Here is an 18,785-nt window from a genome sequence, read left to right as displayed (position 1 = left end):
GTTGACCTACAAGTTGAGGCGCCCAATGAATGCCTGTAGCTTCCCAATTAGTTCATCCTCAGGAAGATATCTACCTCTAGCCATATTTCCAAGAGTTATCGATCTAGCGTCAGAGAGCTCGTTACAATCAAAGAGTAAGTGATCAGCTGTCTCTTCTGACCTATCACAGTACCTACAGATCGGTTCACCATCATATAAGCCCATCCGTTGTAGATGTTTCCTGAATCTTCCATGACCAGTTATCAGTTCAACAATTACTTTAATTCTTCGTCTGTCTAGTCTCAAGAGGTCACAGGCAACCTTTTTGGAAGGCCTAAACAGAGTAAGCTTGCTGACCCTAAGAAGGGGAACATCGACCCAGCGTTTGCGATGCTTTTCCTTGGCCCATGACGCAATCGCAGAACATACACTGTTTCGTGAGATGCCACAGAAGGGTTGTGGGCCCAACAATGATGTCGCAGAGGCAGTATTTGCCAATCTGTCTGCAGCTTCATTTCCTTTAATGCCTGAGTGTCCTGGCACCCAGCAAAGCGTAAGGTCATTTCTCCTACCCAACTCAGACACAGAAGCAAGACAATCCCACACGAGCCTGGAGTTGAATTCGTAAGAGTTTAATGCTTTTAAGGTCGCTTGACTATCAGTATAGATATTGATTGTTTTGTCTCTGATATCTTTGTTAAGATGTTCTTGAGTACAAACTATAATGGCAGTGACCTCCGCTTGAAAGACAGTTGGGTACACCCCCATTGGAAGACAAATACCAGTGCCTCCATTCATCCAATGCACACCTGCTCCTGTGCCCCCATTTTTGATCTTAGAACCATCAGTATAGCATTCTAAGTCACCTGTGGGTATGGGTCCTTTTCCGCCAGACCAATCCTTCCTATCTGGTATTAGTACTTTGAAAGGCTTTCCAAAGGAGTATTTTTTGGACATGTGATCTGAAGGTAAGTCCATTTCATCATTATGTACCACCTGAACAATTTTGGAGTGCCCTTTATTGTTTCCTGAGGCTATTCATAAGTTTTCGCATCTAAGGCGTTGGGCTGTTTTACTTGCTACCACCTTAATATAAATGTCAATAGGTAGCATGTCAAGCAGACAGTCAAGTGCCGCTCCAGGACAGCTACTTACTGCCCCAGTTATCATAATAAGAGCAAGCCTCTGAACTCCTGCTAAAGCTTTGACAGCTATAGTTGATTCCATCTTTGGCCACCACACAAGCGAACCATATGTAAGGGCGGGTCGAACAACAGATACATACAGCCAGTGCAAAAGTTTAGGCTGTAACCCCCATGTGCCACTTACCATCCACCTGCATGCCATAAGGGACCATTTGCCACGCTCAGTGACTTTTTGAAGATGTGGTCCCCAGTGAAGTGATCTGTCCAAAATTACACCAAGATACTTCACCTGATTCTGCAGCTCTATTACAGTACCCTGCAGTCTTAGTGGGCCGATCCCATCCAGTTTCCTCCTTCTTGTGAAGGGTACCATTACAACTTTCCTGGGATTTATAGAGAGCCCGACTTCCTGGCACCAACGGTCCACTACCCTTAAAGCTCTATTCATAAGGTCAGTTATGGTTCCGTGGAACTTTCCAACCACAAGGATTGCAACATCATCAGCATAACCTAAGGCGAAAACCCCACTTTCGTTGAGGGTCCTTATAAGGTCGTCTGCTACCAAATTCCAAAGGAGAGGAGAAAGAACCCCCCCCCCCCCTGAGGACATCCTCGAGTAGTTCTTGCCTCGATCGTGTCATTATGGAGTGAGAGCCTAACCTTCCTACTGAGAAGCAAGGATTCAATCCATCTACATTATACCGTGAAAACCTCTTGCTCTCACCGCATTAAGAATCGCTGGAGTACCAGTATTATCAAAAGCACCTTGAATATCAAGAAAGGCACCCAGGGCCACTTCACTGCTCTCTAGAGCTTTCTCAATCTTGCTTACAAGTTGGTGCAACGAAGTCTTGCATGATCTTCCTGAGACATACGCATGCTGATTAATATGTAAAGGATGTGTCCTAAGAGCTGTATCCATCATATATCTTGAGACCAACTTTTCTAGGATATTAAGAAAGAAAGAAGATAGAGAAATTGGTCTAAATGACTTAGGGTCAGTGTAACTATCCCTTCCTGGTTTAGGAATAAATGTGATACGCGAATTACACCACCCTAAGGGAATGTGTCCTAAGGCTAAGCTGGCTCTGAAAAGTTTACAGAGTGGGTGTATAATTGTATCAAGACCCTCCTGCAAACAAACAGGTCTTACCTCATCAGGACCCGGCGATTTGAAGGGTCGTAATAAGCCAACAGCCCATCTTACCTTGCTGAAGGTGACTATGCGGCAAGCAGTGCTCCACATAGAATGAGTGGCACGACGGCCCAGGTTAGGCCGCTCTGGACTCACCTCCTCCTGCTGCACTTCAGAAACAATACAACCAGGGAAATGAGTTTTTACCATAACCTTTAGTATTTCGGTAGGTTCAAAAGCCATTACACCATCCGGTCCCTCAACGGCACCCAGAGTAACATGCCTGTCTCTAACAAGTACCTTATGTATTCTAGAAGTATCCTTGATACTATCTAAATTTCCACAAAAATTTTTCCATGAAAGCCTTTTGGCCTTACGTACTGCATGGTTATATTCTGTGAGAGTTGTATGGTATATATCCCAATTATTGGTTATCTTTGCTCGCCTAAAGTGGGCCCTTACTCTCTTCCTAAGAGAGGCAAGTTCAGGACCCCACCAACTAGCCCTGTTGCTCTTTCCCTTGCTCAAAGGACAATTATCCTCAAAGGATGTAACTATGCACCTAGTTAGACGATCTGCCGCCTCGGCAAGCGCATCAACTGTGTTTATAGGAGATGTGTTCAGGTTTGAGGCAATTCTGCCCCGAAGATCAGCTCTGAAGGATGCCCAGTCGGTTTTAACTGGGCTCCTGAATAAGCGAACCTCGCCGCAGAAATTTCCCAACCCGAAGACAATGTGCCTATGATCAGACAGGGATGGCTCAAGGGACACTGACTGGTGTAATTATCCTGTCAGCCATACCCGCCGAACACAGGGTAAGATCAATTACTGATTGGCCTATCCTGCTTAAAAAAGTTGGTTCTGAGCCTACATTTGCAACAAGTAGGCCGCAAGAAGCTATGTATTCTAGAAGTGACCTACCTCGGTTGTTAGTGTCCCTGCATCCCCAGGCCGTATTATGGGCATTGGAGTCGCAGCCTATCACGAGTTCGGATCCAGACTCGTGTGCAAGGTCGACCAATCTTCTGACCTCGGCCGATGGGAACAGTCCATCGTCGCCCTGTGGCATGTAAACAGAGGCCAGCAGCAGTTTTATGTTGGATTTAGTACATACAGTCTTAATTACTGTTACGTCCCTCGAACAAATCTCTAGAACTGGATTACATTTTAGCCCCTCTTTAACCCAAATGCAAGTTCTAGGGTGTGGTACAGATGCAGAGATGATGCTACCCTTTATAGTTCCCATCCCCGCAATTCTAAAATTATTGATCCAGGATCCAGGTTTCGTGCCTCAGTAAACGTCTGTCCTGTGAATGTTTTTTTTAGTTTTTTGTTAAAATTTCTGTGCACGTACTTATGTTTAAGACAATAGTGTGCTAAACTGAGTAAGTACTTTTATGTTTAAACATCAATATTTGATAGTATAGGGGTTGTACTTTGTTTTGCAGGTGAATGGTTAGTTTAGTTTGGTTAGTATGTTAGTGGTAGGCAAAAGGCGGACCATGTTGGTTGGGTAGTATCGGACAAACTTGCGTCGGGTGGTATCGGACAGAATGTGTAGGTTATAATTTATTGAAAAAAATTGGTTGGATAAATAAGGATGGGTTTCTTAAATGGCTTAAATTGTTTGAAAGTAAAGTGAACCCTGGTAAAGAGTCTCCAGCTTTCTTGATTGTAGATGGTCACTCAAGCCATAAAGACTTGGAGGTTATAATGTTTGCTAAGAAGCACCATATCCACATGCTTAGTATTCCTCCTCACACCTCTCACAGGCTCTAACCCCTTGACAGGACTCTCATGAAACCCTATAAAAATGCCTACCACGAGGCTTGCTCACTCTAGATGAGACAATATCCAAACATGATAACCACTCTAAGGGATATGGCTGGACTTGTGAACAAGGCATTTTCAAAAATATGTTGAATGGAGCTGGCTCAATCAGGCTTCAAATGCACTGGGATATTTCCTCTTGACCAAAATGTGTTTGATGATTTAGATTTTGCTCCTTGTTTGGAACTTCAAGGCAGCTTCCACACGGAGACGGTGGTCCTTCAAGGCAGCTTCCACACGGAGATGCTGGTCTTTCAAGTCAGCTTCCACACCCAGACGCTGGTCCTTCAAGGTAGCTTCCACACGGAGATGCTGGTCTTTCAAGTCAGCTTCCATACCCAGACGCTGGTCCTTCAAGGCAGTTCCCAAACCCAGACGTTCAAGCTCGGCTTTCAAGGCAGCTTCCAGATGAAGACGCTGGTACTTTAAGGCAGCTCCCTGACGTTCAAGCTGGACTTTCAAGGCAGCTTCCGGATGAAGACGCTGGTACTTAAAGGCAGCTCCCTGACGTTCCGGACGTTCAAGGCAGCTTCCGTATGAAGACGCTGGTACTTTAAGGCAGCTCCCTGACGATCAAGGCAGCTTCCGGATGAAGACGCTGGTACTTTAAGGCAGCTCACTGACATTCAAACTGGTCCTCTAAGGCAGCTTCTAGATAAAGACGCTGGCACTTCAAGGCAGCTCCTAGACGTGCAACCAGGACCTTCAGGGATTTCATTTGATAAATCTTCAGGACCTGCAAGGCTTCCATCAAACATAGACAAACGGGAGATCTTGACAGAGAAGAGAATTGAAGAGATTCTGTTGGAAAGCCTATCCCAACTCCCAAGGAGTTCAAATACAAAGTTTGTAACAACGCAGAATCGTTCGGAAAAAAGTGAAATCTTGACATCAAGGCCATATAAAATTCAGTTAGAAGAGAAGAAAATGGAAAAGTAGTTAAGGAAAAACTTGCCGCAAAAAGAAAAGCATTGAAGGAAGAGAATCAACATAAGAGAGAAAATTAACAAAATAAAAAGCACAAAGGAAGTCTTAAAAATAAAAACGCTACACCAAGGCCTTCAAAGAAAGAAAATAAGAAAGTTTTGAAAAAGGAAAAAGATAGTATAAATGTAAAAAAATCGCAAAAAGGCAACTGCAGTTTAAAGAAAGAAGTGAGTCTGAAGAAAAAGAAACACATTGCATTATTTGTGACGAGACAGTTCAAGAAAACTGGATTCAATGCTCAGATTGTCTGTAGCTCTGTACACATCCACACAAAACGGTCATCACCTCAAAAACCACTTTTTTGGGTCCAGGGGGACCCAAAACGGATATATCCACTCAAAACTCAAACTCGAAAATGTTGACGAAAACAATACATTCTCCATATACTATTGTATAGGGGGAGAAAGTCAACTACACTAGTATAGGATTTTTCATGTAAGGGGATTAAACAAGATGTTCTTGGCCAGGTGTGTAGGATTTTTGTTTTATTCGTGTGGAGAGACTTAAATGTATTTTTAATTCTTCCCCAATATTTCATTTAGAATAGCTTGACCTGTTTTGTTTTTAACTTTGTGTTAAATGAATTTTCATAAATTACTAAAATAGCTGTACTTACTTTATCTATAAAAGGTTATTCGATATTAACACACAAATAAACTGCCTCTCAAACGTAGGAAAACTCATTTGTGTTGAAATTATAGGAGTGCCTATGTAGCCTATTTGTTTTAAATATGAATAAAACCCCTGAATCTACATGAATTTTTCATCCCACTATGGTGGCAACCCTGTACTGATTTAGTATGTACACTTAAATAAAATCTAACGTGCTAACAAAAGGAATATACGTGTCAGACCCCACATTCAGTTGTTTGTGGCGTTGTCAAGTGTGCGCTTTTTCAGTGATAATATGATAGTGTAAAAACATAGTTATCAACACAAAAATCGTGTTTGATCATAACACACTTAAAAAAAACATAGTGTTTGTTTTGAGGCTATTAATAGAAATTAAAGAGGTCCTGTAATCATGTAAAAAAATGTAATTAAATTAAAATTAAAAATTTAATTATAAAAAATGTATCCCACATCTATTCCTGAAGTAAGGACCCATACCTAAATCAACGACATACTAACTACACAGTATTAACTATATTTTATGTACTTCAATTAAGTGGGATTTGAGGAGGATACAGTGTGAATGCTTCACACGGGTCGGCTAGTTGTGAATTATTTAGCAAAAGGTAAATTTGGATTTAAAAGAATAAACTTATGTTATTTGGGAAAACGAGACAAGTTAAGGTTTTAAAAACAAATGATACTTTGTTTTAAGTAAAAAAAAAATTCATAACTTACTTTACCTAATCCTTTTTTTTTATTTTTAGAAACTAACAGAAGACCTGAAGAAGAAAATATTGAATAAATATGGACAGTCAATTATTAATCTGGATGAAATTAAAGCAGTTATAGATATAAAAGATGAACCTAGTTTGAACGCTACTCTTCATTGGCTAAAACTTCAAGGCCAAGCAGCAGTGACTGTGGTAAACAAACATTTGTACTCTATCTGCAATACCGCTTATATTTACATCTAAAACTATATTTCTCAAATCTATGTATTATATCAAATCTAATAATCAATAATCTATAAATAATCTATGTTGGTTTGTCGTTTGTTTGTCCTTCATGCGTTACCAAACGGGCCTTCCGATCAGAGGCGGATTCAAGAATTTGTTGAGGGGGGGTGCACTTTTTAAAATTATTGTGTGGGGTTTTGCCATATATTAACAAACTTGTAGTACACTTTACAAGGGTCCAAAATTTACCCTGTTTTTAAGGTTGGGTGCTGGGTTACTATTTTTTTTTATATACCCCTAAATAGAGAACTGACAAAAATTTGGTTTCAGTTTATTGGTCGCTATGCAATAATTTCACCGCGATTTTGGGTGACGACAACAAATGGTGTTTGTAGCGATGTTCAAGATTTTGCCTCAATCAATCAAATCTTTTTTAGACAACATACTTTGAATAGTGTCATTAAACTAACATAAATAAAAATTATAAACTAAATAATTATAATCATTCATTACAAAGGATTTATAATGTAAAACTAAAAATAAGTTCTATAACTTTAAAAATCAGAAAATTTTAAGGTTACATCAGAGTAAAACTAGGTATCTGGAATTCAAATGAACGTTTCGAGATTACATTAAAAAAATTCTTTGATAGAATAATACAGGTTTCTTTTTCAATAAGTCTTTTAATCAGCTTTTGAATCTAATTTTCTTCTATTTTTTAAATTGGTAATTTTAATTTTTAATTAATCCTGCGTATGTAGGTTTTTTGGTGTAGAATTCTGAATTATGTCTAGGGAGGTTAATTTGAAAGTGTGTATTATATTAAATATTATATTATACTGCAAGTAAATTTTACTTAGGCAATGGATAATAAATGAAATTGTTTTGCAAAAATAATTATCTCAGAAATATACAAACTGTTAACTGTTAACACTCCCAATTCAGGAAAGATATTTTAACTGAATCTGTCCTTTTTAATTTCATGATAACTCTTAATTGCTTTTTCTTGTTTTATAAGTATTCTATCCAAATCGCCTTAGTTTTTGCTCCATAACTGGGGATTCCACAGGATATGTGGGAGTGAATTAAAGAAAAATAGTTTATCCTAAGAGTTTCCAAGTTGCAAATCTTGGACACCAGCCGCAAGGCATAAATGCCAGAGGATAATTTATTTACTACAAAGTTTATGTGACTAACCGAAGATAAATTTTTATCAATGACCAGTCCCAGAAACTTTGTTTGGTTTACCTCATCAATTTTGTCTGTTTTTATAAAAATATTAGGTTAAAAGGCTGTTTTTGATCATTTAGTTGAAAAGGAAATTATATTTGTTTTTTTTTGTGCTAATAAGCAGATTTTTTTCATCCCAAAACTTTTTATAGAGAGAAGACTCCTGTTTGATAATTTTTCATTAGTTTAATTGGATTTTCTAATGGCTAAACATAGTTCTAATGGGTTTTTCTTGCATGATTAGAATTTTATTTAAATTTTTATTTGAAGTTGCCCCATACAGTCCAATGCCATAGTTTGTGTGAGAATGAATATGGGCAAAATATATTTTTTTGAGTGCATCTAAATTGAAAAAAACAAGACATTCTTTTCAATGCGAGATCATGCCAGATACAAGTATGATCTGTGCCTGACTTACTGTTAGGAAGCAGCATAAAATAAAATATTTGCTGTGAGCGTGTGACAATAATCATGTCCACGTGATAACAGGAGGTGTTAGCGATTCAGCTGTGATCGTGGGTGACGATAAGGATGTCCTCGTAATATCAGGTGATGATAAAGATTTTTCCACGATCGCGGGTGACGATAATTATGTCACCGTGACAGGAAGAGAGGTGTTAACGTTTCAGCCGCAATTGCAGATGACGATAAAGATGTCCCCGTCACGGCAGAATTTCTTCACGATTCTTCCGTGATCGCAGGTGACAATAATCATGTCCCCGTGATAGCAAGAGGTAACGTTTGGCCGGGATCGTGGGTGACGATATGAATGTCCTCATAATATCAGGTAATTATAACGATCGCAAATGACGATAATTATGTCCCCGTTATAGCAAGAGATGTTAATGTTTCAGCCGCGATCGTCTCGAGGAATGTCCCTGTGACGATCGTAGATGACGATAATCATGTCCCTGTTATAGTGAGAGGTAACGTTTGAGCTGTGATTGCGAGTGACGATAGTGATGTCCCTGTGACGGCGGGAGTTAATAGTTTTGAGTTAATGTTGAGTTAATGATATAATCAAGTTTCTCCAAGATGTTCATGAATATCTGCTAGTCTCTTTAGGGAATTCCCTGAGGTGGCAGAACAGTAGCGAGATAATGCATTAGCAGCATCATTTTGATTGCCTGGCCTGTAAACAATCTCATAGTTAAAGCAAGATAGATCAAGCCTCTAGTGCAGGATCTTTTCATTTTAGTGCAATGATTAAACATTAAAAAACTGACTTTTGGTCTGTCATTTACCCGTTAGATAATGTCTCCACTTCCGAACATCCTTGATAATAGCGTATGCTTCCTTCTTCACAGCAGCATGGAGTTGTTCTAATTGAGACAATGTTTTTGAGGAAAATGTTACTTGATGATCATTTTGCTTTAGTAGCTTTAGTATCTTTTAAAATGTCATAGTTTGTGCTGAATTCTGTTGTCAATCATGTGAACGTTTTCAAGTTTACATGTGTTTGCATCAAAACAGATGGCCATGATACAAAGTTGTTTACATCCATACGAAAATGGGGTTATCTGTAGTTGGAGATTGTTCAGTGAATTCAAGTAAAATATTGTAATGTTATTTGTTTAAAATGTAAAGAATAAAATAACTTGGGTTAGATTTTTTGTTTTCATAGGAAGGATGGTAGAGGTTTTTAAGTATGTTTTCATACCTTGAAGAGATTGCGCACAAAATGAAAATAATTGGGCTCACAATCCAAATAATAGTAATATGATGAGAAATAATCGTTTTCACCCTTATCAACTCTTATCAACCCTTATCAAAATCTTATGACTTTTGCTTGAGCTATCGTGCTAATTGACACACACACACATGCCATCACATGTCATGCTATCATACTGATATTATAGATGTGAAAGTGTGTGTGTAAGTTTGTTTGGGGCCAAATCACGCATTACATACATTTTGCTTTAGTAGCTGCTATAGCTCTCTCAGAAGCGTCAGTTTCAACCACAAATAATTCTTTAGGATCAATTGATGATACCACTGCACTTTCTATATTCTTTTTTTTACTGGGATGACAAGACAGCATTAGAACTTTAAGGAAATTTATCGTGAGTAAATCATGGATTTTCTCGGAGAAACGTGGGATGAAATTTGCATAATAATAGAACATGCTCCACCAAGAGCTAATGAGAATCTGGATTGTTTTCCATATTTACAGTTAAGTTATATGTTGACACTGTTTCCATAAATCTCTTCCAATTCATGCCATGTTCTTCTTGAGAGTTTTTACAGATAGTTATGTCGTTTAAGTAAACCTTGGTACCTTAAAGTTTTTTGTCATAAATTATTTTCTTCATCTTTCTTTTGAATGCAGGAACACCATTAGTAACCCCAAAAGAAATTCTCTTTAAGTGTAAGAGCTCTCCACAAGCTTCAAAAGCTGTGAACGGTTGATCCTCTTCTCATGGACTTTGTGGTAAGCACTTTTCAAGTCTATTGTGCTGCCAATTTTCTGATTCGCTACTCTTTTGACAATGTCCTCAATCCTAGGTAGTGGAGGAAAATCATCAAGTGTGGTGTATTGATTGATTGATTGTGAGTAATCAACAACCATTCTCCTTTTGTGATTATCATCAGCGACTACTAACACTTATGCTCTCCAAGGATTCACATCCGAATTCAATGCTTAAAGAAGAGTGATTACCTAAAATGTCATGTCCTATGATATCAGTGCAGAGATCAGATAGTTCGTTGAGTTCAACAGATTTATACACATGTCATTTAACTTTCATACTAACAACATATTCACCATGAGTTGACAAACACAAGGTAGTACTGTATTCACCATCGATACTTTTATGCCTTTAGCTTTGTTAATATCAAGGTTTAATCTCTGTGATAAGTTTTTACTTATGAAACTAGATGAGCTAATGGTGTCAATGGGAGCTTGCACATTTTCCCATTGAGTTCTATTAATTTTTTTAGTGATTGTTGGCAGACTTGTTTGAAAGACATACAGTCACACACACATGCAGCAGAGGGTGTATGTGTGTGTGACTGTATGTTAGGGAAGATGAATGGATTTATGCTATTTTATTACTAGCTATGTTAAAACTTTATTGTATTTTTTGTTATTATTTTAATGTTATTATTAGTTTTTTAGAGGTTAACTGTAAGAAAGGACCATGTGGTCCTAAGTTCGCCTCAATAAAGAAGCATTTCATTTCAAAGACAAACTGCATCCTTAGCTGAACATCTACATCGTAGATGTCTCTGTTGACTGCAGAAATAACATGATGTTTTTGCAGCAGCTGTAATGTTATCTTTACTTGATTGAATTTCTGACAAATTTTTATTTTCTTTGACAGAATTTACAATTGGTGGATCTTGGTAGAAGCTGCTCTGATGTTGTGCTAGTTCCAACGATCTAGCTTGAGTAAATGCATCTATCTAGCTGAGATTTGAGCTTCTAAAATCCTTGACAAACAGTTGAATCTAAAAGTGCAGCAATGAAGGCATCTCGGATACAGTAATTTCTAATAACCTCAGCTGAAACTGATTTGAAGTTTGATTAAAAGTCAACAAAATTTCTCCTAAACAAACAAAAACAATATTTTCTTATGGATAAAATCTAAAAACTAAAGATCATTGTTTTCTTAAAAAGTCTTCATTCAACACTGTAACAATAGCGTGTCAAAAGAAGACTCTTAACCCCTTTGCCAAATTTGTCCACACTATTTTCCATCTTCAGGGGAGTGGGCAGTGTATTGAACAGTTAAATGCCATTGTAAAATAAATGATTTAAAAAAAAACAGTTCTGTGCTTTGGAATGTCTAAATCGGACCGGATTCTCAAACCATATGATAGGGTGAGACAGATTTTGAAAAAGGTTGATATTTTTCTTAACAAATACGAGACAGTTTAAGATATAGATGAACGGAAAAGTAAGAATTTTATAGTTAGCATAAAGTGTTTTACAGGAAAATTTACGACGCTTCTTAAAAACTGTTCTGATGGCTTTCTTTTGTAGTTTAAAAACTCTTTTAGAATTTACACAATTTTATTAAACAAAAGACTTGTCACATGTGTTTGTAGCAAGCCATCCACAGTATACTAGCAACTTAAAAAATACCATACAAAGGGAATAACATCAGTTGTAACTATTGATCAAAGATTACAATGAAGATTACTCGATATACGGGGATTTGGATAAAATAGATCCAATCAAATACTGATTATTTTACTTAGCCTTCTTCCACTAAAACTTGATCCCCAAAGTAATGATGTACCGGTCCCGGTATTCCAAGTAAACTAATTACATCTGGGATTTTTAATTGGCATAAAAATATTACTGTATGCTAAATCCCAATAAAAAAAAATTGAAACTATTATGATTTTGTTTGTATAATATTTTTATCTGCTGTCATTGGCGAGTGTAAAAGTTGAACAGGATTCTGTGCGAGTAGTACATAAACTTAAGGAAGGTTATAAAAGTGTATCTAATTTTTGTTTCATTGCATACTTTTACATTGCAGAGTTGTTATTATTTCACTGGTCAAATGTCTATTGTTTATAGTAAAAATGTATTTCGTAAATTTACAAAATGTCTGTTAACGATATCGTATTAACGATAAAACCCAATCAACCACAACCAAGAGGGTCTCGGTCCCCAGGTACGGTACTATAGTCTTAGCTAATCTATATTTCATCTTATGGTAAAATCCAAAGATTGAGTACAATATTGACATGTTTTACCTATCTTTAAAAGGGCAACATTTAATGATTCCTTGTAAGTAACGTAGGATGTCGTTTGATTTTTCAGGTAAACAACAAAACTTTAATTAAGCTGGCACGAGATAGTGAAAGAGTGAGCTTGATTAATGAGACGGACATAGGGATGTTTCGGCTACAACACAACGAGCGAACATTGAAGCAAATGCTGGAGCAGCTGGAAACTGAGCGCCAGGCAGCAGACCTAGAGGCTCGCAACTACTTAAAGAAAGGCATGAGACAATCTGTGAGTAGATGTCTTATCTTTTTATTTAAAATTTAGGAAGGTTTTGAGGGGGTGAGAGAAACTGAGCACTATTTATTTGGCTGGTGACTTGGTTGTAGGGTATCAATCCATGGCTTGTGAAAGGCGTAATTGTTTGGTTTCACCTGCCCGAAAGCCAGTCACCTCTCCCATAAGCCAGTCGGGTATGGCTTCCCGTGCACTTTATGCGTATGAAAACAGCTTAACTGGTGCTGCTGCCTGTGTCAATAAGCGTAACTGCAATACCAATGCGGAGACTGTTTCATCAAGTGTAAGAATGAACTATCGTGTCGTGGAGTAGTGTAGCCAAATACGGCAGGCACCCTCCTCGTCTACTTTGTAGCGGTAACACCCAGCGGTCTGTACTGTAACCTTCGTTTACTCGTTGTTACTATTTATGTTGGGATAGTGATTAACTACGTGTTAATTTTTAAACATGTTCAAAATCAAAATAAATATGACACTCCTCTAATAAGGAACGTTAAATATTATTTAATTATAAATGGTTGAATGTTGATCCTACCCGTTCATAATCTAAAAATTTTAAGTTTTTATAATAAAAAGATAATAAAAGTGAAATATTTTCACCTACAGTTTAACCTTTTGTCAATTTATACTTTATTGACGTACAGTATTTACAGGGTGTCCACGGACCGGGAAAATCGGGAATTGTATGAATTTTCTTTATCTCCGGGAAATATACGTGAATTTTGTCCGAGGTGCGGGAACTGTTGTTTTTGACGCTATTGCGTAAGGCAAGGGAGGAACTATTACATTTGGCAATGATATTATTCTATCTGATAAGAATAACAACGAAATTACACTTAAAAGGTTCTTATTATAGATTGTGGTTGACGACTTTACTATTTAAGTTTCCCTGCAATTATTTTAGTTCAATCCCATACCTATTCTTATGGTTTCCTTTCTATTGTTTTTCTAAATAAATAGTTAAGCTAGTTAAACTATTTTTTATTTTATTTTCTTTAAACCAAACCTTCTTTACCATCCGGCATTCTGTACAATCAAATGTTTAACACTGTGTTTATAAAATTGAATGGCCACACAATTTCGTGTTATTTTTATTTAGTAATATTATTTTTTTTTAGTAATAGTTACTTTTATATTTATATACCAATAAGTGCTGCAAGCTGTAATGAATGGTTCTGATTTATATCAAAACTAGCAGAGTACCGGTCCTTCGTACAGGGTTGGCAAATAAGTATAAAATGCTTATTGCAGTTATACCCAATCTTTGCGTTTGCGATGTGAGAAAACACGGTTAGAGAAAATTTGCTTCCTCAAATTTACGGTATGCGATAACTGTAAACAATCCTACTTTGACAGTTCTCATTGTGTATCACAGTTTTTTGTTGCTGCTTAGTTCAAATTAGCTGTTTTCATAAATAATGAAAAAAATAATAGTGCTGCACCCTGTTGGTAAATCTTATAAATTTTTAATGCTTTTGCATATCATAGAGTTGGTTCCAAGACACACCTAATGGGGAAGCTCAAGACCTTATATTAGGACTGATGATGGCGATTTAATTTTGCCGAAATGCATCTCCTGTAATAGGATACATTATTATCGACCGGCGGACACAGGTAATTTAACCTTTTATTGATTGTAATAACGATCCAGAACAACAACAAACAACATAAAATGAAGTTATGTATAATAGTTTGGCCAGCATATCTGAAAATATGCAAACCAACTGCCGTTCTTTATACTGTATATAAGAAGGCTTCAACTGAATACTATAAGATCCCCATGCGTAGAACGGGTACACAGCTAGTTGGTTTATATAATAACAATACATATTTATATGTGTGTCCGTCCGGACGATAACTTAAGTAATTTTTGTCCGATTTTGATAAAATTTGGTTTGAAGGTGTAAGGCGGGATAAACTTGAATGAGTTCACGAACCAGCATGATCGGACCATGGAAACGGGGGGTTTTATGGGGTTTTCTCATTTACACCCTTAAAACACAAAATTTATAAATTTTTCTCCAGACCTTTATAAAGAGCTTAAAAAAAACTAATAATTTAGTATATAAAAGTGTTTTTGTATGGTGATTGGTTACGGAGAAAATTCAAAAAATTTTAAATTTAAAATTCCCATATTATTTTTATGGAGAACTAGCAGAGTACCCGTCCTTCGTACGGGGTTGGCAAATAAGTATAAAATGCTTATTGCAGTTATACCTGATCTTTGCATTTGCGATGTGAGAAAACACGGTTTGAGAAAATTTGCTTCCTCAAATTTACGGTATGCGATAGTATTACACATCTACCATAGCCATAATGTTCTACTACTTCACCTACACAATAGAGAAAGATAGATTATTAAAAATTTGCAAAATATCATAAATTATTCATGAAATTAAAAACATAAACATAACTGTAAACAATCCTAATTAGTTTTATAATAGTACATATAACCAAAGCAGTATGAGAGCGGATCTATATTTAAATATTTTAGATTAATTTTATAAGTTTTTACAACATAATATTTTTCATATTTCTATTATCAGAATATCTATCTATATATTAATAGGCAAGCATGTTTCTTTAACACCTTTTTTCTCAGTTCGTGTGCATCGCAGGGAAAATCTACGCATACCCTTAGAAAGGTCTTTTCCTGCAGATGTGCAGAATCCCTTTATAAATTAAAATAGGCTCAAAAATAAGCACAAAAAATGAATTAAAAATAATAATAAAATCAAATGGGTTGCCATGCTGGCTACGAAATAACAACGAAATATAAACAGAAAACAAAACAAATGGAAGAAATTCCCGTCACATGTTTTATTTTCAGCGTGGGGTGAAAATAGAGAAGTCTGCGCATTACATATTTTTGGTCGAGTTTCGACCTCTGGACGACCTCTAGTTCATATTATTATGGAGAATAAATAATACAACAGTTTATTTATTCTCCATAATAATATGCGTGCTTGTCTATGGGCATATTCTAATGTAATTTTGATATTTTGTTTACTTCATACTAAACTATCAATATTTCCCTATTTTCTCCCCTGTAGCAGCAAACCTAAGTACTCATCAAAATTAATTATATTTAAATAGAAAATAAATCTGACAATTTTAGAGGAATAATGTAGTGGAATTCCAGCCAAGTAGATGGAAATTCGCTTAGTCTGCAAGTTTGCTGCGGCGGGGGTATTTTTTTCATCCCATAATCAATTTAACAAGGATACAAGAAATAACTATAGTGAATACTTGGTTACTGCTGATCTTTTATTGAGATACAGTTCAACAACTGCTAATTGGAGAGACCATGATCATGTGGTATGTTGGTTGTACTGAGAGGTGTCAGGATCATGTTGGGTGGTAGGGTTAATCTCAGATACATTTTCTTTCTTCTAGGAAATGAATAAGGTCTTTCACATTAGAAGAAAGACTTTGATCTACAGGTTGCAGATGAGGGTCGAGGAAGTATTATTTCAGTGTTTGAGTTGCAACTTAATACAATGGGTCTTCTTAAAGTCTTATTTCCTCTTTTAGCGAATTTCCCATATAGGGAATAAGCTATTACCGTAGGTCTCATGGTAAGACCTAGACCTGGGACCGATTTACTTTTTCGTTTTGAGGTCCCCAGAGACCAAAAACACTACCCGTTCAAATTCATAAATATATAGGCTATATATATTTATATATGTGTCCGTTAGGGTGATAACTTGAGCAAAAATGATCCGATTTTGATGAAATTTGGTACAAACGTGTAAACCTACATTTATTCTAACGAGTTCGCGAACCAGCATAATCGGACCATGGGAACAGGGGTTTATGGGGGGTTTTATGGGGTAAAAATGGGGTTTTCCCATTTTTTACCCTAAAAACAAAACATTTTGCAATTTCTTTCTCAACCATTTTGTAGAGCTTAAAAAAAAAAATAATTTATCATATTGAAGCGCTGTTGTATGCCTAACGGTCACGGAGAAAATTTAAAAAAAGTGTAATTTAAAATTCCTATGTTATTCTTATGGAGAAAATGAAAACTGTTGTAGTTTACTTGTTTAGGGATATATTGATAAAATTTGGCAAATTTATTTATTTCATCCTATACTATTGACATATGGTCAAAAACACTTTTTACCTTCCCCGTAGCAGCAAACCTAAGCACTTGTTAAATCTAATGTTATTTAAATTGGGAATAAATATGTCTTATTTATAGAAAAATGTTTTAGTAAAAATGTAATCAGACAAGTTGAAATTCGCTTATTCTGCAGGTTGGCTGCGGCGGGGGTATTTTGTTTTAATTTGAGGGGTGCTAGAGCTGGAGCTGATGAAAAGTTTTGTTTGAAATTTTTTGTTGGGAACCTTCCAGTAAGAGCCAGTTTGTTAAATCAGCATTGAACTGATTATTTAAATGTTTATTTTATGTCATGTGTTATTATTGTTTGTTGTTTTTATTTGAGAGTTTTTTGAGTTATTAATTGAATAAAGGTTGATGTATCGTTTTATCGTATAATATTAGTTGACACGGCTACGTACTATACACAAATATTTAATTTATAATTTATATATTTTCATCCAGGCTAAAACCTGTCTTAGAAAAAGAAAAGAACTGGAAAAGTGTATTGAAAAGAGAGCTTCAGCATTGGAAAATGTCCAAGTACTACTGACAAGGGTGAAGGAAGCAGAGTCAGATGGCAAGGTAGGTAAACAGATGCTCACTGCATCTTATCTTGGTTAAAAACTTATACTCATGTCTCAAGTAATAACTCAAGTGTGAGCAACATTTGGCATGTTTGCTCCAGTAGACTCCATCTTTTGGTGAACCATATTAGAGCGGTTGGAAGTGGGCGGTATTGAAACCACTCTGCTCATGGAAAGATTTGAGACCAGTGATCTAAAAATGTTCCAAAGTGATCAAAAAATCTAAAAATTTGAGACGAGTCTAAAAAGAATGCTCTTGCGAATTAAAATAAAATATTTGGGTTTGTTTTTGAGTGTTTCCCATGTTTAGGTGTTTTTTTTTTACAGTAACTATTCCAATGTTTCTAGTTTTACTATGTTTAGGTAAACTATCTATATTAATAAAAGAATTTGTTGGATTTTTGCATTCATCAAATCAACCCCTAAATATTTATTTTTATATGCATATTGGGTATCAATTTAAAGCTCTTATTCTTAAGATGTGCCTTTTGCGGGTTTGGATGATACCCTGTGAAATCCCTTCCTCCTATAGGCTTTTAAAATTTCAGAGTTTGTGCTGAATTCTGTTGTCAATCATCTAAACGTTTCCGAGTTTACTTTTGTTTACATCAAAACAGATAGTCATGATAAAATATTATTTACGTCCATACAAAAATGGGGTTATCGTTACAATTGACGATGTGTTAGTTAATTCAAGTAAAATATTGCTATCGTATTTGTATAAATGTAAAGAAGAAAATAAATTGCGTTAGATTTTGTGTTTTGATAGGAAAATTGTAAATTAATTAAAATATATCAGGACTTTGAAGTTACAAAGTGACGCTGGCTGCTAGTAATTATTATTGGCTTAAATAGTATGCATTAGATGTTCGTAATTTAACAAGTGTTAAAGAACGTCTGTTTAACCAGATAAACAGCGATCTAGACTGGCCTCAGTCCCAAGGATTCCGGATTAGAAGGAGTCTATTGTACTTCATTTTTTTGGAACCCTAGGAACTGAATCTAGAGCAAACTAAAAATAGTCTGAACCATTAGATATATTTCCAAACCTCAAATTAGTGCATAAAATTACTACTGTTTGTAATATACCATGGTCAGGGGTGCCCATCCCCCCCTAGACTCATGACGCACCCCCCCCCCCCCAATTGAGCAACAGCCCCCCCCACCATAAATGATGTACACAACAAATGAGAAACATTATTCCCCCGCCCAGCACTATTTGTAAAACTATAAAAGAAGTT

At 36.3% G+C, this 18,785-nt stretch overlaps 1 protein-coding gene across 4 annotated transcripts in view; it reads left to right on the top strand.

The window, feature by feature from the left end:
- Positions 1–18,785, top strand: part of LOC128985588 (charged multivesicular body protein 7) — a 77,929-nt gene that overhangs the window by 12,511 nt on the left and 46,633 nt on the right. For 2 of the 4 annotated variants that reach the window (XR_008490046.1, XM_054405210.1), the window contains exons 3-5: positions 6,456–6,614; positions 12,655–12,849; positions 17,423–17,542. Coding sequence is in view for 3 of the 4 variants with exons in the window: in XM_054405210.1 (XP_054261185.1) it covers positions 6,456–6,614; positions 12,655–12,849; positions 17,423–17,542 (474 nt within the window). In the remaining variant the exon portion in view is untranslated. The remainder of the gene's footprint in view (positions 1–6,455; positions 6,615–12,654; positions 12,850–17,422; positions 17,543–18,785) is intronic. The other 2 variants (XM_054405231.1, XM_054405222.1) reach the window with 2 other exon arrangements.

Source organism: Macrosteles quadrilineatus, unplaced genomic scaffold, assembly GCF_028750875.1.
Source record: "Macrosteles quadrilineatus isolate MER2022 unplaced genomic scaffold, UCM_ALF_1.0 Scaffold_1__1_contigs__length_201487025, whole genome shotgun sequence".
In the NCBI taxonomy this organism is placed as follows: domain Eukaryota; kingdom Metazoa; phylum Arthropoda; class Insecta; order Hemiptera; family Cicadellidae; genus Macrosteles; species Macrosteles quadrilineatus.
The sequence above is the reverse complement of the archived record's forward strand: the minus strand, read 5'-3'. Positions and strand labels throughout refer to the sequence as shown.